At 34.5% G+C, this 22586-nt stretch overlaps 2 protein-coding genes and 1 pseudogene across 3 annotated transcripts; 2 read left to right on the forward strand and 1 right to left on the reverse strand.

Annotated features, from left to right (window-relative positions):
• Nucleotides 1-766: 766 nt before the first annotated feature.
• LOC127073657 (single-stranded DNA-binding protein, mitochondrial) lies at nt 767-3330 on the reverse strand. The gene is made up of 3 exons (XM_051014829.1): nt 2976-3330; nt 2561-2888; nt 767-1296 (listed from the first exon to the last, which is right to left on the reverse strand). The coding sequence occupies exons 1-3, from the start codon at nt 3228-3230 to the stop codon at nt 1214-1216; spliced, it is 666 nt and encodes a 221-aa protein (XP_050870786.1). The 5' UTR covers nt 3231-3330; the 3' UTR covers nt 767-1213.
• Nucleotides 3331-14303: 10973 nt separating this feature from the next.
• On the forward strand, nt 14304-19786 carry LOC127073661 (phosphopantothenate--cysteine ligase 2). 2 transcript variants are annotated; one of them, XM_051014837.1, is made up of 10 exons: nt 14304-14679; nt 16524-16819; nt 16913-17036; nt 17132-17176; nt 17248-17333; nt 17900-17952; nt 18105-18164; nt 18416-18517; nt 18780-18899; nt 19372-19786. In XM_051014837.1, exons 2-10 carry the CDS (start codon nt 16645-16647, stop codon nt 19603-19605), a joined length of 999 nt encoding a protein of 332 aa, XP_050870794.1. In that variant the 5' UTR covers nt 14304-14679; nt 16524-16644; the 3' UTR covers nt 19606-19786. The 2 variants fall into 2 exon arrangements, with proteins under 2 accessions (XP_050870794.1, XP_050870795.1); XM_051014838.1 differs by having other exon boundaries at nt 14307-14679; nt 16662-16819.
• On the forward strand, nt 19693-22348 carry LOC127136180 (chaperone protein ClpB3, mitochondrial-like; annotated as a pseudogene).
• The last annotated feature ends 238 nt before the right edge of the window (nt 22349-22586 follow it).

Raw genomic sequence — 22586 nt, forward strand, 5'->3', positions numbered from 1 at the left:
TTCTTTTTTTTCCTACCACGGCTTCGCTCAAACGATTGTTTTTTTTTTTTAAGAATTAGAAAGAGAAGAGAGAGAAACACAAGAATTGTGTGTTAGTGAGTGAGTCGAAGTCGACATAAAGGAGTTGAGCCTTCCTTTCAGCCAGCTTTTCACTAAGCCCAATGTTGTTTTACTTAGTCGGCTTTAGTTTTCTTTTCTTTTTTTTAAACTGGGACCGAACTTGTACTGTACTTTACTTGATTATCACACCCCATTTCTTGATTATCACACCCGTTTATTTTCTCTCAACTTCACTAGTATTCTTGTAAAAAAACTTCACTACTATTTATCTACTGGCCATGTATCGAAGCATGAATCAAATAATTAAATATCTATAACTTGTGTCTTACTACATAGTAAAAAATTTATTGGTTTTTTAAAATACAATTTTTAAAATATGATTTGGTTGGAAAATTAAACCAGCTTATATCATTTAGTTAAAGGAAATAACTTGTCATTTCACAGATTTAAAAAACTAGTAGTCTGACTTGCTCTAATCTCTTTGGAGAGACACTGACACACAACACATGACTTTTTTTTATAGAGATGTGTTAGTGGTTAGTTTTACTGAAAGGATCATCTTGCATAAATTGATTCCAGACCAACTTACACCAAGGTAACTTCACTATCTCAAAAACATGGGTGTGATGTGAGACTTGGACTTCAAATTTCAAATGTACATGCATTTTAAGAGCATAAAAGCTAGACTAATATGCATAGCAGCATATGAAAGAATTGCTACAATCCTATTCAGTTCAATTACATTGAAATAAATAAGATACCATTTGTTCATAAAAACGTTTAGCAAAGTAGCAAACTATTGGGGCAAAGAAGCATTACGTATTCATATAGCAATAACTTTTAAGAGTAGCTTCTAAGACTTTGGAGAAGAATGAAAGGTTGGTCCCCTAGCAGAAGTCCTTTTGTTAAACTGAAATACTTGCCCTGTCACAAGTTTGCCACCATACAAAAGCAAGAAGGTTGAGCTGTATATTCCTTGTATTGCACAGAGCAAGAGCAAGATCACTCAGATCAAGAGTTTGCAATATGGCAAATGTCACTAACAGTTCCAAATTTGAGATTAAAAATACAGAATATAGTTACAAAATAAAAAATTCTCCCCTGCCAACTGAATCCCACGTTCCCGTTCCCGTTCCCAGTTGAAGCATACACTTTAATAATAGCCAACAGCTCTCAGGTCATTTTGTTGTGCTTGTTGCTCGGAATCATCACCCGGACTTAAAAACACAACACGACCTGGGGAAGACAAGAAGTTGTATCTCATTAAGTTAAAGACTTCTTATTCTCAACAATCTTTTATCATATGTCAAATACTATTTTAAACATAAGCTACAAAAAATCTTCAACCTTAAATAATCCATACATGAAAGTACTGCATATATTATGCAAAGGAAAAGTGCTAGTATCACTTTTCCCCAACTCTTTTAAGTAGAATTCATGTCAATCCTACCATTTTAACTAGCACTCGTTTTCAGTGTGGTGAGGACTACATGAATTTTACTCAATCAAAGAGAGTGTGTTAGAGTGACTATCTCTAGCACTTCTATCTTCTTATGCCGACATTGTCTGTTGAATTTCAAATGCAACTTCCAAAAGAAATCCATGTTTCAACTGGGAAAAAAAGAGAGCAAAAATAGAGAATGGCTACAAATTTTAACTCCATTCACTAAATGAGCCAAGTTTGAGCTTTCTCAATGGCATGTGAACCAAACGGACATACACACTCTTCAATAGCTTATCTTCATTGACTCAACCTTTAATTTGCAACTAAATACATGAAAAGAACAAAACTTATCTTATTATAAACCTGAAAACTTTTTGAAGCCTGTGGGTCTTAAGGTAAGCAAAGACTAATTGGCCCAAGGACAGAAGGAAAGGTAATGAAAAAGAGAAATCTCAAATTACTCAAACAACTTATTATTATTGCTTGATTGCCAAAATGCTTGGCGACGAGCCCTATTTATATTATTTTTGTACGGCTTACAAAAAGATAAAGTTCTAGAGTAAAGACATTAAATGCAAAAGAAAAATCTAGTAAATAAGAACACTCTAGTTCATATGGCTAGAAATGTATAGAAATCTTAAAGTCTTCTAATTCTTATATCTTTAAAGTTCTACAATATTCTCTATCATCCTTTATCATTCTCCGTCACTAAGAGTCTGTTTGAATTAGCTTATTTGAGTTTATATAAAAGCACAAGTGCTTGTTTGATTACCAGTTAGTAGTGAGAGCTTAAAGAAACAACTTATATGACATGTTCATAAACTATTTTCAACTCATATACATAAACTTTTTGGGATAACTTGTGAGAACAGCATAACACATAGGAAAACAATGTGACTTAATTATGTAATAACACACAATTGGGCTGTGTAAGAAATAACACTACCGTAACAGATTATAAATGAAATTGTAATGAACAGCACTAAGAAACCCTAAGAAGCAGTTGAAAACATCTTTTGATAATATCATCAGGAATTGAAAAGTTAGTTAATTTACCATGTCGACGAACAGCAACTTCTCTAATTCGGCGAACAAGTCCGGTAATGGGATCAGAGAAAACCTTAGTCTCAAGGTTTCCCTCAATATACAAAGTTGAACCAGGAAGAACGTTTTTCATGAGAAGATTCCCCAATCTCTCAGGATAAACTGTAACCCTATGCCACTGAACCGCGCAACGATTAGCATACTCCCTAGGGTTTTCATGATCCAGTGGTCTTCGATTGTTGCGAATACCACCGGTTCCGATTGACAGCAGAGTAACCACAGTACCGCTCTTGAGTTTCTTCTGCAAGGGTTTTTGCCCTGCTTTGCCTACCAATATCGCCTACACTTCACATAACAGAGAAATTCAGATAAATCAAAATGAAATCATGAATAATTAGTTAATTAATCGGTGGAGAAATTGGATTACTCTGTAAATGCCGGGATCGAGGCCATTTTCAAGGGGTCGATCGTAGAAGGTTTTTTCGGTGTGTTCGGGTGAGGGAGAAGGAGTGGCTGAGTCGGCATCGTCGGAATCGAAGAGGGAGTTGGTGGTGGTGCAGAAGCGAAGTGGAATGTGGTGGTGGAGATGATGCAGAGTGGGTGTGGAAAGTAAAGAGCGAAAGAGCGTGGTTGTCTTTGAGATTGAGAATTTTCCGAATCCCATTCCAATGGAGTTGTGCATTCTTGTCACTGTTCTACTCTTAAACCCTACAAACCTTTTCCGCTTGAAAAAACCAAACCCGTATCTTAGGACGACAACAATGATTTTTACACTATAATATCAATCAATAACTATATTCTGTCATATTAAACTCTAATTTCTTGTCACAATTTTAAGTTAATGATATTACATAATAGATGGATAGATTCAAATTGGATGATTGTATAAAATTATTTTTTTAATTTTTATCAATTAAAATTTAGTCAATTCATATCAATTAAGCTCTACCTAAAAACTATCAATTCATATCAATAACTATTCATTAGTGTGTATGCTAAAACAAATGTCATACTTTAATAGTTTTTTTTTTTTTTTGCAAAACGGGCAATATTTATTTGATATTGCCAAAAAAAAAAACAGTATTTGACATTTGTTATAACAATACAATAATGAATAGTTGATTTCACTCTATAATTCGTAGGTAGAGCTTAATTAATATGAATTGATTAGAGTTTAATTGATATGAATTAAATAATTCTTTAACCAATGTCATACATTTTTAAAAGGATTAACATGTAATTAACAAATGAAAATATTCGGTGAATGTATGTTTCTACTTCAAACCGTCCATTCATGTGTGTTTTTCCAAAGCTACAATTTTAAGTTTCTATTTTCATGTTAAATTAACCACTAAATGCATTGCCCATGTGTTTCAATGCTCAACCAAATAAGGTTTAACATTTTGGTTGTTTCCAAAGGTACATTTAGATTTGATAAAATATCATAGGCTAAGGAGATTTCCACCAAAAATAATGTTCATTGAAAAACTTCTAAAAAAATAAGTTCATACGTACCGTCAAATATGTCGAGTCAAATATGTTGAGTGGTTAGCAAATATAGTTTCATTATTAAAAATAATGAAACTCTTAGAGTTTATATAAACTTTAGAGATTTAATTACTCTTACTCAAAAAGATGGATATACAATGTTTGTTGCATAAATTTTGGTTGATTAAGCAGCAGGATTTAAATATTTAAGTCTTTTAGATGGTTATTCAGGGTATAACCAAATATTCATTGTAGCAGAAGATGTGAGAATTCTGGTATGCAGATATCAGATGTCGTATGCGATGTCACATCACTAATATCAGGACCTCACAAAACAATAATAGTAAGCAAATACAGATGTCCTATATAATGTAGGTTCAGGACATGTCACATCAGAAACAATTATAGTGTGAAAAATAGGAAGTAACTAACACAGGTCAATTGTTAACCTAATTCGGTGCAACGTCACTTACATCTGGGAGCATCCAAGTCAGAAAGGAAATCCAATATAATAGTATTAGTTTGAAGTTCTAAACAACCTCTAGTTTTACAAACTTCTTACCTAATCACTACCCTTGGAATTTCTATCTAAGACTCTTCTAGATATGATACCCCTCTCACTTCCCTTCAATCACACAACAACGATAACAACTGAAAATAATCAAATAACAAAAGACACACTTCCAATGAAACAAAATATACTCTTTCTTAAAAGCTCATGAGTGATTCACAATTACAACTAAATAAACTCAGTCCAATTCAAGTATCAAGGAGATACTATAATGACTCACAAATAACAAAAACAACTAAAACCTTAATTTTCCAACGCCCAAGTGTAGCTCTTTCTTCTATCAATTAGGTTTAGTAACGTCCTCTTTAAATAGCCTTTGATAAGCATGGACTTAAGCATAAAAATCAGCAGATCTAAAACAAATCAAATCAAATTAAATATGATCAAATCAAATATGATGTCTCCTTAAATGTTTTGACATATTTTCCGTATAATATTTGATCAAATCAAATTAGATGTCTCCTTAAATGTTTTGACATTTATTCTGCAGAATTAAATCTGATGTCTCCTTAAATGTTTTGACATTCATTCTGCAGAATCAAATCCGATGTCTCCTTAAATGTTTTGACATCCATTCTCCATAATCAAATCTGATGTCTCCTTAAATGTTTCGACATCCAATCTGCACAATCTTCTGCATAATCAAATCAAATATGATTTAATGTTTCCTTAAAATGTCTCAACACCCTTTTTTATGAAACAAGTGCACCGCTGAAAATGAAACAAGAGTTCCCAAAATAATCATTCTTGGACAGTCAGATATGATAGCTGAATATTCAGAGAATCTTCAGATATCTCATAATAAAATAAGTCTTCCAAGAAGTAAAACAAAACCTGCAAAGATATTTGATCAACATGTCACAATATCTTGCTCAACGTCTTGTTGTGATACTTATTTTAACAAAATTGTTGGCAATCATAAAAGCACAGACCTAACAATCTCCCATTTTAGAAAATTTTGGCTAAAACAATTTTTGCAGCATATAGCTGGATAAAAGATAAAACATAAGCAATAATCACAAGCACAAAAACAAAACAACCAAACACTTGGTATAACACCAAGACATATCAGAGGCACACGCAACATAAATAAGTAGTAGAAACTCAACCTCACAAAAAAGACATAGAGAGAAATAAACTCTCACACTCCAAGCCTCCTTTAGAAATAAAATGTCAATACATTTTGTCTAATATTACAACAAGTATACAACAACCTGAGCACAAACAGAACTCTCTAAAACAAAATGTCAGACATTCTGTCTGACATCATAGCAAGTACGCAGTAACCTAAGCACAAACAAAATTCTCTGAAACAAAATGTCAAGACATTTTATTTGACATAACAACAAGTACATGACAACCTAGGTACAAACAAATCAAACTCCCCCTGAATGTCATGATCAGCAACACATAAATAACTTCCCCTGTCACACAGGAAACGTACTATCCCTCAAAGAAACAACCTTCACATAAAGAATAAAATAAATCAATAGCACAACTATCACAACTCTACACTGTCTACTCCCCTTTTTAGCCAGAATATGACAAATCAAGCAGACATTCATCAGTGGCAACAAAATAATAGAGCAAAGCAGTAGCAGAACATGTGAACTAGATGTACAGACCATGGTACACATAGGTGCAATATTTAGGGAAAAGGCCCACAAAAAACATACAAAATCAAATAGAAAAACAAATAACTCAGATGTCAGCAAAAGCATTTGATTCAATCCTTGTTGGCTCAATGTTTGACTCAATATCTTCCATATTTTCTGAAGCATCAGTCTGCTGAGATGATGTTCTAACATCTTCATCGACATCAATTCCTTTTACAATAATTGAATCATCAACCACAACATGAATGGATTCCATCATGTCTTTGGTTCTATAGTTAAATACCATGTAAGCTCTACTATATATAGAGTAACCAAGAGATATCCCTTTGAGATTCAGATGTCCAAGCTTCTGGTGCCACAACTTGACTTCATCTTCCTTGGACATTAGGCATGTGGAAGAAAAAGTAGTTTCATGTGGAACAACCTTAGGTTTCCACTCCTTTCTAGTTTTAATCTACATGATTAGCCCTAGGATGTGTTGGATGTTTTAGATAACCATACAGTTTACAACATAAAGGCTTTATATGTCCATATTTACCACATCAATGATATTTCTAAGGAAAAAACTTGACTTTAATTTGAGTTTCCTGATGTCTGGCAAGATGTTGTATCATTTGGTCGAACATCATGGGCTCATACGTCCTTTCTGGAGGAATAAATTTTGTCACATGGGTTTTTCCTTGTTTATTTTGATATTGGTAATTAAAACTTATACCTTTTAAGTTTCCAGCCCCTTTTCCAACTTGAAGAATTTCATCTAGCATATCAGACCCATTGTTTAACATTCTTATGGATTTGGTCATGTTTTTAAGTTTAGAAGACAATAGAATTACCTCATTTTCAAGATCAATGACAGTATATAAAAGTTTCTCCTTTTCAGCCTATAGTTGAGTTATGATTCTCTTTTGCTCTTCTCCTGTCTTACACACCTCTTCGCTTCTGACACAAAGCTCTTTGTAGGAAGAGGCCAAATCTTCATAAGAGGCTTCCTCATCATAAGAATCTTCATCATATTCATATCTACCAGTGAAACTTATAAGATGCTTAGCAGTTTCATCATGAGTTTCACCTTCAGAATCATCAGACAAACTCTTCTTTTGTTTCTTGAGATATGTAGGACATTATGATCTAATGTGACCAAAACCCTCACATTCATGACATTGAATACTTTTTCCTTGATTGGGATTTTCTTTTATTCTTGCTTATCTCTGAGAATCATTGTTCTTACTGATGTCGAATGACATGTTCTTGACACCAGGTCTTGACTTCTTATCCATTTTCTTTAACACCTTGTTGAATTGCCTCCCAAGAAGCACAATGGAATTAGAAATTCCTTCACCAGTCTCCATGTTACATTGATCCTCTTCATCCTCATTATTGGAGATAAAAGTTATGCTCTTGCTTTTCTTTTCAGATTTATCACTGATAGCCAATTCAAAAGTTTGAAGTGACCCAATAAGCTTATACACTCTCATGTTGCAAATGTCTTGAGCTTCTTCAATAGTTGTGACCTTCGTGTTAAATTTCTTAGGTAGGGACCTGAGAATTTTTCTAACCAGCTTTTCTTTTAACATCTTCTCCCCCAAGACACTGGATGAATTTGCTATTTCAAGAACATTCATGTGAAAATCACGAATACTCTCATCATATTCCATCTTTAGATTCTCAAATATGGTAGTGAGAAGTCGAAGTCTAGACATCTTCACTTTAGATGTGCCTTCATGGGTGGTTCTGAGAATTTCCCATGCATCTTTAGCCACAATATATGTGTTTATTAACCTGAATATGTTTTTGTCAACTCCATTGAATAGAACATTCAAAGCTTTAGAATTTCTAAGAGCATGTTCATCTTCTTCCTTAGACCAGTCCTCTTCAGGCTTCAAGTAAGTAGTATCATTCCTATCTTTGTCCTTCATAACAAGATGTCCCCAACCCTTAATGACAATGTTCCAAGCCTTGCTATCCATAGATTTTAGGAATGCCACCATATGTGCCTTCCAATAGTCATAGTTGGTGCCATCTAAGATGGGTGGTATGATAACAAATACTCATTCCATGGTACCAGAAAGTATCTCCCTGGAGCTCACCCAAAATATAATAGGGTGCCTGCTCTGATGCCAATTGAAAATTCTGGTAAACAGATATCATATGTCGTATGTGATGTCACGACACTAATATTAGGACTTCACACAATAATAATAGTAAGCAGATAACAGATGTCGTATACGATGTCACGACACTAGGTTCAAGACATGTCACATCATAAACAATTAGAGTGTGAAAAGCAGGAAACAAATAACACAAGTCAATTGTTAACCCAAATCAATGCAACGTCACTTACATCTTGGGGCATCAAGGCCAGGAAGGAAATCTAATATAATAGTATTAGTTTGAAGTTCTAAATAACCTCTGGTTTTACAAACTTATCACCTAATCACTACCTTTGGAATTTCTATCTCAGACTCTCCTAGATATGAAAACCCTCTCACTTCCCTTCAATCACACAACGGTGATAACAACTGAAAACAATCAAATAACAGAAGACACACTTCCAATGAAACATAATATACTCTTTCTTAAAAGCTCATTAGTGATTCGCAATTACAACTCAATAAACTCAGTCCAATTCAAGTGTCAAGGAGATACTATAATGACTCACAAATAACAAAAACAACTAAAACCTTAATTTTCCAATGCTCAAGTGTAGCTCTTTCTTCTGTCAATTAGGTTTAGTAACGTCCTCCTTAAATAGCCTTTGGTAAGCATGGGCTTAGGCATAAAAATCAGCATATCCAAATCAAATAAAATCAAATCTGATCAAATCAAATCTGATGTCTCCTTAAATATTTTGACATTTGTTCTACATGATATTTGATCAAATCAAATTTGATGTCTCCTTAAATGTTTTGACATTTATTCCGCAAAATTAAATCCGATGTCTCCTTAAATATTTTGACATCTATTATGCATAATCAATCTGATGTCTCCTAAAATGTTTTGACAACCAGTCTGCACAATCTTTTGCAGAATTAAATCAAATATGATCAAATGTTTCCTTAAAATGTCTCAACATCCCTTTTTATGAAACAAGTGCATAACTGGAAACGAAACAAGAGTTCCTAAAATAAACCTTCTTGGACAGTCAGATATGATAGTTGAATATTAAGAGAATCTTCAGATATCTCATAATAAAACAATTCTTCCAAGAAGTAAAACAAAACCTGCAAAGATGTTTGATCAATATATCACAACATCTTGCTCAACACCCTGTTGTGATACATGTGTTTAACAAAATTGTTGCCAATCATCAAAGCATAGGCCTAACAAGATATGTTGGAGAAGGCATTTCGATGTCGTGGGCCCTTAGGAACGTATGAATATGTGATAATGCCTTTTAGTCTAAAGAATGATGATGCAACATACCAAAGAGTAATGAACACTATGTTCCGTGATTTCATTGAAACCTTTATGTAGATTTACATCGATGATATAGTTGTGAAATCCTCGTTGAAAAATGGTCATTTAGACCATCTTCGGCAGTCCTTTGAGAGGATGAGGAAATATAGATTGAAAGTGAGTTCATTAAAATGTGGTTCACAAAAATGGCATAGAAATAAATCAAAACAAGACAAAGACGATATTCAATACAAGTTCACCATCGAATAAGAAGTAACTTCAATATTTGTTGTGCAAGATCAATTTTCTAAAGAGGTTTGCCACAATTGCATTTGAAAAAGATGCGGGATTCAAATGGAAACCATCACATCAACAATCTTTTGATTAAATTAAAAGTTGCTCAAGAGGGAGTATGTTAGCTCCAATATAGAAATAGATATATGAAACTGTACACTTATGCATCTGAATTGACAATAGGGAGTATGTTAGCCCAAGAGGACGATACTTGCGTCGAAAATAGCCCTTTATTACCTTAGTCGAGTTTTAAATGATGCAGAAACTAGGTATACTCCAATAGAGAAATTATGTATATGTTTGTATTTCTCGTGTACTGAATCGAAGTATTATATAAAGCCTAATCATGTTTTCGTCTACTCCCGCTTTGATGTTATTAAACATATGTTGCAAAAACATATTTTACATAGTCAAATTGGCAAATGGATTTTAGCTTTGACTGAATATTCTTTAACATATGCACCTTTAAAGGTTGTAAAAGGCCAAGTTGTTGCTTATTGTTTTGTTGATCATGCAATAGTCGAAGTGACACAAGATTTTATCGGTCTAAAATCTTGGAAATTATACTTTCACGGTTCCAAACACAAGAATGGAACTGGTATTGAAATTCTGATCATATCTCCTACAGAAATTCCAACAAAGTTTAAAATTAAAATTAAAGAATTTTGCTCTAATAATGAGGCTGAGTATGAAGCCTTAATTGTGGACCTTGAGATTCTTTTAGACATGAGAGCAAAATGAGTCGAAATTAAAGGTGATTTAGAGTTAGTTTTGAAACAATTAACAAAAGAGAAAAATGTATTAAAGATAATCTATTGATGTACTTTGTCAAGGCCAGTTTGTAACACCCTAAAACCCCAAAAATATTTTTATAAAAGATAAATTAACGATTATTTCTCCAAACCAGGTGCTACACATGCTCACAAACATACTCTTTCAAAATAAAACGTATAACATGCAGCGAAACTCAACTTCAAACATACTTTAAAATTGTCTCGGCGAAATAAAATGTTTGGTTAAATAAATAATCCAAAACAACGACATCATAACAATAACGAAAACATCTCAAACCTAGTGTTACATATCATAACATCGACAAAAACTAAATAACGCAGAAAACATCAATGTAAATGGAGAGACCTCAATGTCATCCTCCAAATCAACAGTAGCTACTCCTCTAACTGATTATTTATACTTGAGGAGAATACATAGCACCACAAACAAAGAAACGAGGGTGAGAATAACTTTACAGATATTAGCGGTGTATTAAACAACAAGGATAGTTTTCACATAACAAGTAATATCAAATATCATTCTCACATAATTATATACAACATAACCAAGGTCACGATGCAAATGTATAATGCAATGTAATCCTCCTCTAAAAATACATGTGGTACCAAAAGTTTGAATGTCTGAGTTATTTTACGAAATTATCTACATCTCCAATTCCTCTATAAAAAAATATTCTCTCTGAATAATGAGATTGTCACTAGCTCTCTCTGAGAACTTTACCTCGTTATTGGCTTTCTCTAAACATTGGACCTCGTTAGTGGCACCCTCTAAGCACTCGACCTCTTCATTGGATCTCTCTAAGCACTGGACCTCGTCACTAGCTCTCTCTAAGAACTTGACCTCTTTGGACTGAAGTTCTACCTCTCTAAGATATACATGAATACATGAATATAAATTTGATAATCATAATTCATAATCAATCAACATAGGATATCTCGTATCTCACAAAAATGTTATCTTTGAAAAAAGAACTCCTCTATGGACAGAGTTCTCTCTGAAGGAGTCAGAGCTTATAGGTTGTGGTGTATAGAGCCAGGTCACAAGAGGTGTATCACAAGTCGTGATGTAGTTTTCAATGAAGTAGAGACGACTTTCAAGAAAATTGACGATGTTGGTTGAAATGCAGAGATATTTGAATATGAGATGGAACAGGAAGAGATTCCCGTTGAGGTGGAGCATATTGATGTTGAATTGCATAACCCATATGAAGTCGAAGAAGATGCATAAGTTATTGATGAAGACGAGGAGACTGAAAATGACTACCTGTTGACAAGAGATGGGTCTAGAATAGTCATCAAGCCACCTCAGAGACTTGGTTATGCATATCTCATAGCTTTTGCCTTAATTTCCGCAAGTGAGGTCCTTGATGAAGAACCTAGAGATTAAAAGGAAGTTGTTAGGAGTCGAAACAATACTAAATGGCTAAAATCTATGAATGATGAGATTAAATCTCTTCATGATAATAACACTTAGGAGCTGATCGAGAGATCTAAAGGGACCAAATTACTCAGTTGTAAGTGGATCTTCAAGGTTAAAAAAGGAATCAAATGAGTGATGTTGAAGCGATTTAAGGTAAGGTTAGTTGCTAGGGGGTTCACTCAGAAAGAAGGTGTCGACTTCAATGATGTGTTATCACCTATTGTAAAGCATAAATCCATTAGAATATTGTTATCCATGGTAGAAAAGTTCAACATAAAACTTGAACAAATGGATGTGAAGGCAACCTTCCTGTATGGTGATCTAGATGAAACAATACTGATGAGGCAACCAGAAGGGTATGCAGAAAAGGGAAAGAAAGATTATGTGTGCAAGATGAATATGTCGTTATGAGGCCTGAAGCAATCTCCTCGATAATGGAATAAGAGATTCGACAAGTTCATGGCACACACAAGTTTCATTAGGAGCTAGTTCGACCATTGTGTTTACATTAGATTTCGATCTGAAAATTCATTTGTTATTTTGTTGCTTTATGTGGATGACATCCTCATTGCAAGCAACAATGTTGGAGATGTTATGAAGGTGAAGGCTGAACTCAATAAGGAGTTCGACATGAAGGATATGAGAGTTTCCTTTAGGATTTTTGACATTGACATCCGGAGAGATAGAAAACGGTCGAGATTATGCTTATATTAAGAGACATACCTACTGAAGATTCTCGACAAGTTTGGTATGTCAAATTCAAATATTGTTGTAACACCGACTAATCCTCAATTCAAGGTGAGTACGAATTAAAGTCTTAGTACTAAAGTTGAAATAAGCTATATGAATAGCATTCCATATGTTAGTATAGTAGGTTCTGTGATGTATGTTATGGTCTGTACGAGGCTAGATATATCATACCGAGTGAGCCTTGTAAGCAGGTATATGGTCAATCCTGGAAAGACGCACTGACAAACATTGAAGTGGATTATAAGATACATAAATGGGTCTCTGAGGAGATTCCGGATTTATGGTGGAGCCCGTGATGGTGATAGCAAAGTTGAAATCAAAGGATTTGTCGACTCTGATTATGCAGGTTGTATGGATTCCAGAAAATATATTTTTGTATATGTGTTCACTATGTTTGACACAACAATCAGTTGGAAAGAAACATTTAGAAGGTTGTTGCCTTATCAACCACTGAAGCGGAGTATATTGCCCTCACTAAAGCTATGAAAGAAACATTATGGCTTGGAGGTTTTGTTAAGGAGCTAAACTTCAAGGTCCAGCCATCACTGTCAAATGTGATAGTCAAATTGAAATACACATGTCGAAGAATTCAACCTATCATGAGCGAATCAAGCACATCAATGTGAGGTTGCATTTCGTCAGAGAGATAATCAATAATGGAGAAGTCCATGTGATGAAGGTTTCGAATGATGATAATGTCGGTGATATGATCACCAAGATATTGTCAAGTTGCAAGTTTTCCCACTGTATGCAGCTGATAGGACTGAATGATGACAACTAGTTAATTTTTGTGGTTCAGAGTTTGTTACATGGTGAAAATTTATAGCTTATGGGTGATAAGCTAGTGTTGTAGCAAACTTTGTCGAAGTTGAAGAGTTTTGTCGAAGTCGAAGAGCTATATAGCTGTCGGAATATGTTAGTTTAATATATAAGTTAGTATGTCGAATTGAGTCAGTTTGTTGGGCCAGTGGTTTAGTATGTTAGTTGAAAGTTAAGGTTTAGTTTTCTTATAAATAACATACTAGTTCTCACTTCACCATCAATCTCTATGATAATCCTAATCAAAGTGAGAAAGTTGTGTGATTGAGATTCAATTATAAACATTGTTCTTTAATGTGTAATTGGATCAAGAATCTAGTTTTTTAACCACTTTGAATTGTTTTTCTCCTTTCTTCTCATTTTTCCTTTACTTTGTAATTTTCTGGTTAATCAAAAAACCGATCATTCTCTATTTTAGGTACATCGTTATCATAGTAGACTCAATTCGATGGAAATGATTTGTTTAATTATAATTTACATTTAAAAAATCTTTAAAACAAAATTAATTTTTTAAATCAAAATTAATTTTTTAAAACAATATAAACTTGGTTTGGTTGAGACCCTCTTCGAAGAAAATGTAACACAAACTCAAAAGCTAAAGTTAACATTGGCTAAAAAAAGACACAAATGAAATGACAACGGATTTCAATGTAGTTTCATTAGCGTTAGGGACTAATACAATGTCCTAGGAATCATAATTAACTGTTTGCTCCATTTTCAAATTTGAAACTACTAATGAGGTGTTAAATGCAAGCAAATTAGATGAATTTATTAGCCAAAAGAAAAAAATACACAACTGCGAAGAGGCCTAATATATAGATATAGGTATTGAAAAAGAGTAAAAATGCAACCACCGTTCATCTAGTTTCCATCAGCAAACTTCATCTCCTTTCCCGTTCAGTAACCACCGTTAGCGCCGCCGTTAACCCCTTTACACCGCACTCCTCTCTTCTCCTTCGCAGATCTATTTTTCTTCAACCGAGGTACTCTTTTCTATCCATCTCTCTTTAATAGTATCTAGTTGTCCCAAAATCGACATGTTATCTGAACAAATAAGATTAGAGATGTTTAATATGTGCACTCACAAGCTGTTTGTGAAAATGCCTCAACGAGTTTCACAAGATTAATTTTTTTATGTTTGTGTGTTCTGCTTAGCTCGTTGCCATGACTGTGACATGCCTATTGCATTAAAGTCACGCAACAATGAGTTTTGAATTTTTTTTATCGTGGATGTATTGAAATTAAATATTAAGATATTGAAGCCACACATGTATTGGAGTATCAATTTTACATGTGTAGTCTTTACGTGGGAACCATTTTTTTCTTCTATATAGAAGGTTTTGCTGCAAGATTTGATATGGTCTTTGCGTGATAAACTATGTAGCACCCAAAGGTGTGTCCGTGTCCGTGTCCGAGTCAGACACCTGCAAGACACTTGTGATTACATTAAATTTATTCATTTTTTAAAATTATTATTGGTGTCAGTGTCGGGGTCGTGTTCGGCGTGTTTGTGTTTCATAGGTGATAAACCATTAGTTCTCATTATGTGACATGGTCTTTATGTGTTGTGTCTAATTGATATGTTCTTCATTTGATATGGTTTTTATGTTTTTCAGCTACAGGTGGTCTCTGTGCACTTATATATATATATTAATCTTTATGCACTAATATCTTGTCGCATGGTTGTAAAAAAAATTGTGAAGAAATTTTTCTGTGAACTTTTTGAAACAGATTATGATACACATGAAACAACCCTCATACTTTTTAAAAGGTTCCATCTATATGGTCAGTGATGGTAACAAACCAAAAATTACGAAGTAATATTTGAGTTTAATGTATTTTAGAGATTTTTAAAATTTAATATGCATGAATTTAAAGTTTATTAAGATGATTTTAAGACAAAAAGTTGTTTTTATACTAGTTTTTTTTTTTGAAAAAACTTTTTTCTAAATTTGTTTATTTCTTTTTTATTTTGAAAATTTTATTTTTTGAAATTAATATTTTGTTTTTGAAAAAATTATTAATATTTGATTTGGGGCCATGTGCCCCCCTTCTAAATTATGGGGCCTTGGGGCCTATATATTTAGGGGCTCATTATTCTTGGACTTTTTTACGCCCCCTCATTAAGTGGGTTGGGGCTCAAATTTATTGGCCCCCTAAATTGACAGCTCTAGTGGCAGTAGTTTGTTATTTTCATCAATGACAGTAGTAGTTCAAATGATATTTTCGCATTTGAATTGAAAGACAGAGGAAAAGTATTGGAAATATTAAACCCTTGAACTATGCTGTTATTATATACTCTATTTTCACTATTTCCACTATAATATTCCCATAATCAAATAAATGTGTTGGAGCTGTACCTTGCATATGATGCTATTTGATGCTATGCTAAGGGTATGTTTGAAACCTCTTTGGCATCTTTGCTACCTGGTTTTGTTGTTACTTGTGAGCTTTGTCGATCACTGGGGAAAAATAAATTTTGAACAATGTTTCTTTGTAAACAATAGTTCACCACTTGTGGTAACAAAATTAAGCAGACCTTACTTGTTTTACAATAGCATACTAATTGGGTTTCTTTTAGTCTTTCCACATTATATTATCAAATATATAATGATTGAACACATTCTAAATTGGATGCGTCCTTTATTTACTTTTGTGTTTGAAGGAAGTTAACAAAAAAGACCCGTGCGTGCTTTAGTCATTTAAAAGAAGTTATGCGATGTTGACACATATGTCTGGACATTCATTTTATGATTTTAACATTAATGTCTTTATTTTCATTTTGTAATATTAATTAAATTTAAATCATTCACCCTCACTGACTCAGGATCGTGGATATACCACTGGTTCTGAGTATAGTGTGAGACTGATGAGTCCAGGTGTCATCTCTGCATGGATGGGTTCACATCACATATAATTTATGATAATGATTGATTGGTTTGGTGTAAATGGCAAATAAATGTAGGGAGATTTTGATGGATGCTGCAAACAGATCTGAAGATGTGGAGCAAACCCTTGAAACACAGGTCAAAGCCTTTTTTGACTCTGCTCCTCCTCTCCACAACAGTCATGATATAACTCAAAAATTGAATCAATTCATTCAACGTAATTCTTCATCATCGGGTAAGTCAGCTTCTACTACACCATTCAAATCTGTATATTTATTTTTGTGTTGCTTCCCTTTTAAATGATGTGTGGTGGTTCTTGCGACCCCAGAAAATGGGGAAGCTAGGAGAATTGTCTGTGTGACTTCTGGTGGTACCACGGCTCCATTGGAGCAACGGTGTGTCCGCTATGTTGACAACTTCAGTTCAGGTCATAGAGGGGCCACATCCACCGAGTACGATGATGCACTTGCCTTGTTTTTCTTGAAATAAACTAGTAAATATTCATTTCTGTTCTTTTGAGAAGAATAGGTCCATGGTTGTCTTGCAGGTACTTTCTGAAGGCTGGATATGCTGTCATCTTTCTATGTCGTAGGTAAATTTCTTGCCCTTCTATTAGCCTTTTCTTATGTTTTCTGTGTTGATTACCAATGGATATTTATGCAGGGGAAGTTTCCAGCCATTTTGCAGATCCCTTCCTGATGATCCCTTAATTGAATGCTTCGAGCCCACCAACGACTTAGATATTCAAGGTTTTCAGTCTCTGTTTTCTCCTCCTCTCATGCCATAAAATGATAACTAGTGCCTATAATCGCATGAGCAGTTGTTCACATTAGAGATCATATTTGACAATGTGTTAATATGCTATCTATGTAGCACCGACACCTCCAAAAAATGGTGTGTTTGTGTCTGTGTCGGACACCTACACCGACACTTGTGATTACGTTTAGTTGATTCATTTTTTCAAATTATTACCGGTGTTGCCGTGTCGGTGTCGTGTTCGGGCTGTCTGTGCTTCATAGTATGCTATTAATGTTGTATGGTATGATGATATTAAGTGTCTCGTGAGCAAATATTATTCTAGATGAGTCTTACTCTTCATCATGATTCATCAAAGGCTAACCAAAGTGTGCCGATATGATTTCTTCAAACAAAGTTTTTTTCCCCCATACTCCTCAGATGAATGCTACTCAAAGATTTCTACCTCATTGACTATCTCGTACTTAACTAATATGCATACTTCGATTTGTTCTTGTATTACTATTTTATAAAATCAACTGTTTTTTTTGTTGCTAAATTATGTTTTTTTAAATTTCAGTTCGGAATGCTTATTCTGAAACAGTGAAGAGGGCTATTGTGGATCATCATACTGTATGCTCAATAGATTGGATTTTGTGCTTTACATATTTATCTTTTTTTTGTTTATGAAATTTCATTTTGTTTCTTTTTATAATTGTGCATTGACTTTAGCTTATCAAAATGTAACTAATTACAGTCTCATTGGTGTTTCCGATCTGCTGCAGGCAGTGGCAGGCGGTCACTTGTTAAAACTTCCTTTCGGCACCATATTTGAGTATCTTCAGGTTAGCTTAGTCGATGTTTCTAAATTGTAAGTCTTGTTTGAATCAACAGATAAGGACATTTGAATCTCCTATATGGTTACTACATCAACCATGATGTGGATTAAACTATTGTGGTTTTTATTTCATCTGTTCGTCATATTGCAAAATAGAGCTCCTTCTTTTATGGTAAAGTTTAATTGTAGGTGTTTAACATTAAACTAGTATGTTTCTCTGCACTAATTTGTCACTGCTAACTGCCCTCTGTTTTGCAGATGTTGCAGATAATTGCAGTGTCAATGAGGTGCATTGGTCCACGTGCAATGTTTTATCTTGCTGCTGCAGTATCTGACTATTATGTTCCGTGGAAGGATATGGTATAAATATGATACATTAGTTCATAATTCCACGAAGGCTATGATGCCAATAGTATGACTTTAATCTTGCTTAAAATGATTATGTAATTGGTTACGAAACAACAGATTTATCGTTTGAAGAATTTTTCAGAATTGCTTGTATCTAAGATGGAATTTGTGTTTCGAAAACTTGGCCTTAGTTTACAGAGAATGTCACATAAACTTGTAATGCAATAGCTTTTAAGAATTCCTTCTACTTTCTTGTTTCATGTTAAACTTGCAGGTGGAGCACAAAATTCAGTCAGGATCTCACCTGTTGGACGTTAAACTTGTTCAAGTGCCGAAAATGTTGTCAGTGCTTAGGGAAAACTGGGCTCCTCTGGCTTTCTGCATATCTTTCAAGGTATTAATGGCATTTCTTGAAAAACTAAGGAGAAAAAAACAATTTCTTTTTAGTTTTAGAATTCTATATGGAACTTTACCATTTTGATAAACCTTGAGTGCACTTATTAACATACTGAAATTTGAGTTTTGATAAAAAAAACATGGGTAAAAATGAGTTTGCTCTAACTCTACATGTGATGAGGTTGCATATTCATCAAGTACCCTTTCCACAGTTACAGAAGAATAAACTAATATAATCAGTACTGGTTTCTTAAAGGAAATACATTATTTATCCTTTCCACCAAGGATTTTTAACTATTTGAGATCTAAAATAGCGTACATCAAAATACCTCTTGGTAGTAACTTCTGATTAGGCAGCATTCATATTAGCGAAACTATTTTCTATTTCAATATCAAATGTTCGAAAATAGAAAGATGACTAAAATATTTTCACACGTTGATAATAACTTTCTTTCCTCTTTGGCCGACAGTTAGAGACAGATTCAAGCATTCTTCTAAATAAGGGTAATGCGGCTCTCGAAAAGTACAAGATGCATGCAGTTGTTGCAAACGAACTCTCAACTCGCAAGGAGAAAGTGGTGGTCATCACTAGAACTGAGAAGATTACTGTTCTGCGAGAGACTAGTGAGTCTGATGTAGAGAATCCCCTGATTAAATTTCTTTCGGAGAGACATGCCACTTATATTAAGGATTCCAGTAGGTGACTCTATTGGCCCTGACCTTTGGTTTCTTCTCCTTGTTGCAAATTTGGGGTACCATTATTTCAGTATTATGGTTTATTTTTTAAGGCCATGGAGCATAGAGTAAGAAATAAAGTTGATGTCTTGTTGTATTAAAAATATTGTTTAACTTATTAATATATCCTTTATGTTTAATTTCTCAATATATCCTTTGTGTTGAAACTATTTTTTTTTGTTCTAATGTTATTTGAATCTTCAAGCTATGTATGAATGACTAATTGATAGTATTAATTTGCATCTAGTAGTGGTCAAACTCTCAAGTTAAAAAATTGAGTTAACTTGCTTACAAAACCGTTCGCATACAACTCAGGACAAACATTAGACCCAAAAAACAACAATTACCGGTATATAGATTCTACTAAACACGAGTTTGAGGACAATTTAATTAGTCGACATGGTCTTTTTATTCAAACAAGGTTAGACAACACATCAGTTCTACAAACTACTGATAACTTTATAGCTCAACAACCTAAGGTTACAGGTGACACTTCTGATCCTATTGTTGGTTCGCATCTGAGCTCCATTTTTGACAACTCTCAAAGGCACGAGAAAGAAATGGGTGATGAATATGTGTCTGTGGAACACCATTTGCTAGCATTTCATTGGGATAAGAAGTTTGCTAGCTTAGTGAGAAGACTTTGAAGGATGCTGTACAGGCTATTAGCAGAAATCAAAGAGTAACTGATCAAAATTCTGAGGGGAAATATGAAGCATTGGACAAGTATGGAAACAGCCTGACTGAACTTGCTAGCCGCGGAAAGCTTGATCCTGTCATATGTTGAGATGATGAAATTCGGCGCTGTATCCAGATATTGTCAAGATGAACAAAGAACAATCCAGTTATTATTGGTGAACCTGGTGTGGGGAAAACTGCAATTGCTGAAGGACCAGCACAACGTATAGTGCGTGGAGATGTTCCAAAGCCATTGAAGAACAGGAAGTTGATCTCCCTTGATATGGGTTCATTGGTTGCTGGTGCCAAGTTTCATGGAGATTTCGAAGAAAGGTTGAAAGCTGTCCTGAAGGAAGTTACAGTATCAAATGGGCAAATAATTTTGTTTATTGATGAAATACACACTGTTGTTGGTGCAGGAGCTACAAGTGGTGCAATGGATGCTGGAAACCCGACGAATCCAATGCTTGGAAGGGGGGAACTTCAATATATAGGAGCAACTACATTGAATGAATATAGAAAATACATTGAGAAGGATCCTGCACTTGAGCTTAGATTTCAACAAGTATTTTGCTGTCAACCATCTGTTGAAGATACAATATCCATTCTCCGAGGGTTGCGTGAGCACTATGAATTGCATCATGGAGTCAAAATATCAGACAGTGCGCTAGTTTCAACCGTAGCCCTTGCAGATTGATACGTCATGGAACATTTCCTACCAGACAACAAAGCTATTGATCTTGTCGATGAAGCTGCTGCGAAACCGAAGATCGAGATCACCTCTAAGCCTACAGAATTGGATGAGATAGATAGAGCGGTCTTGAAACTGGAGATGGAAAAACTCTCTTTGAAAAATGACACTGGCAAGGCTTCTAAAGAAAGATTAAGTAAGCTTGAAAATGATTTGAGTTTACTTAAAGAGAAGCAGAAAGAATTGTCAGAACAATGGGACAGTGAAAAAGTTTTAATGACTCGGATAAGATCAATCAAAGAAGAGATTGATAGAGTCAACCTAGAGGTGGAAGCTGCTGAGCGTGATTATGACCTGAACCGTGCTGCTGAGCTAAAATATGGAACTTTGATGTCCCTTCAGCACCAATTAGAAGCTGAAAAGAATCTAGTTGATTTACAAAACTCCGGACAGTCTTTTCTTCGTGAAGAGGTCACTGACCTGAATAGTACTGAGATTGTAAGCAAATGGACTGGTATACCACTATCAAACCTGCAACAAACAGATAGAGAAATGTTGGTTTTGCTGGAACAGGTTCTTCATAAAAAGGTGATTGGTCATTGCTGTAAAATCTATGGCTGATGCAATTTGCCGTTCAAGGGCTGGATTGTCTGACCGAAACAGGCCAATTGCAAGTTTTATGTTCATGGGTCCGGTCGTTGTTGGCAAAACGGAGCTTGGCAAGGCTTTGGCCAATTACTTGATTAACACGGAAAATGCTCTTGCTAGAATCGATAAGAGTGAGTACATTAAGGTGTCTTCAATATTTTGTTGCAATTGTTGGATGATGGGCGAATTACTGATTCTCAAGGAAGGACTGTTAGCTTCACAAATTGTGTTGTGATTATGACTTCAAACATTGACTCGCATTATGTAACACCCCGATTATCGTTAGAATAATTTAAATATTATTTAATATGATTATTTGAAGGTAAAAAGGAATTATTAAATAATATTGGGAATTATTATTATTATTATTATTATTATTATAAGTGTTATTTATTTTAATAATAATTAAATAATAAAATAAGTGGAATATGAAGAGTGGAAGGGTAAAAGTGGAAATTGGATAGAAAAAGGTCAAAAGGAGAACTCAGAGTTGGTTTTCACGTATTGTGTCTCAGAGTCAGAGGAAAAGGGAAACGCTGAAGAGAAAGAGAAGGAAGAGGAAAAGGCCAAAGATTTCTCGGAGCTTCCTTCAATCCAAAGAGGTAAGGGGTCTAAACCTTATTAAACAATAATATGCTGAAAATGGTGAAATATTGGATGAACGAAATTAGGATTTTAATCGAAGTAATCCGTAGAAATTATATGCAATGATGTTAGGATTTGTGAAATCGAATAGGAGACTAATTGTATTAGATGATATGAGTGAGTTTGTGCGAAATTTGGACTGTGGAAGGATGAATTTGGATAGATCTCGTAGCAGATGGAGCCATTGCAGATCTGGAAATCTGGTTTCTGGTCATACGCGTATGGCACTAGGCAATACGCGTATGAGATGGCTGGTACGCGTATGGCGCTAGGCAATACGCGTATGGA

Source organism: Lathyrus oleraceus, chromosome 4 (assembly GCF_024323335.1).
Source record: "Lathyrus oleraceus cultivar Zhongwan6 chromosome 4, CAAS_Psat_ZW6_1.0, whole genome shotgun sequence".
NCBI classification, from domain to species: Eukaryota; Viridiplantae; Streptophyta; class Magnoliopsida; order Fabales; family Fabaceae; genus Lathyrus; species Lathyrus oleraceus.

Excerpts from the sequence above, each read along its gene's own strand:
- LOC127073657 (XM_051014829.1), bottom strand. The coding sequence starts at position 3,230 with ATGCACAACTCCATTGGAATGGGATTCGGAAAATTCTCAATCTCAAAG. Across the intron at positions 2,889-2,975 it reads TCGATCCCGGCATTTACAGA|GCGATATTGGTAGGCAAAGC; the intron begins GTAATCCAATTT and ends TGTGAAGTGTAG. Across the intron at positions 1,297-2,560 it reads AGTTGCTGTTCGTCGACATG|GTCGTGTTGTGTTTTTAAGT; the intron begins GTAAATTAACTA and ends TGTCTTCCCCAG.
- LOC127073661 (XM_051014837.1), top strand. The coding sequence starts at position 16,645 with ATGGCAAATAAATGTAGGGAGATTTTGATGGATGCTGCAAACAGATCT. Across the intron at positions 17,037-17,131 it reads AGAGGGGCCACATCCACCGA|GTACTTTCTGAAGGCTGGAT; the intron begins GTACGATGATGC and ends GTTGTCTTGCAG. Across the intron at positions 18,900-19,371 it reads CTTTCTGCATATCTTTCAAG|TTAGAGACAGATTCAAGCAT; the intron begins GTATTAATGGCA and ends TTTGGCCGACAG.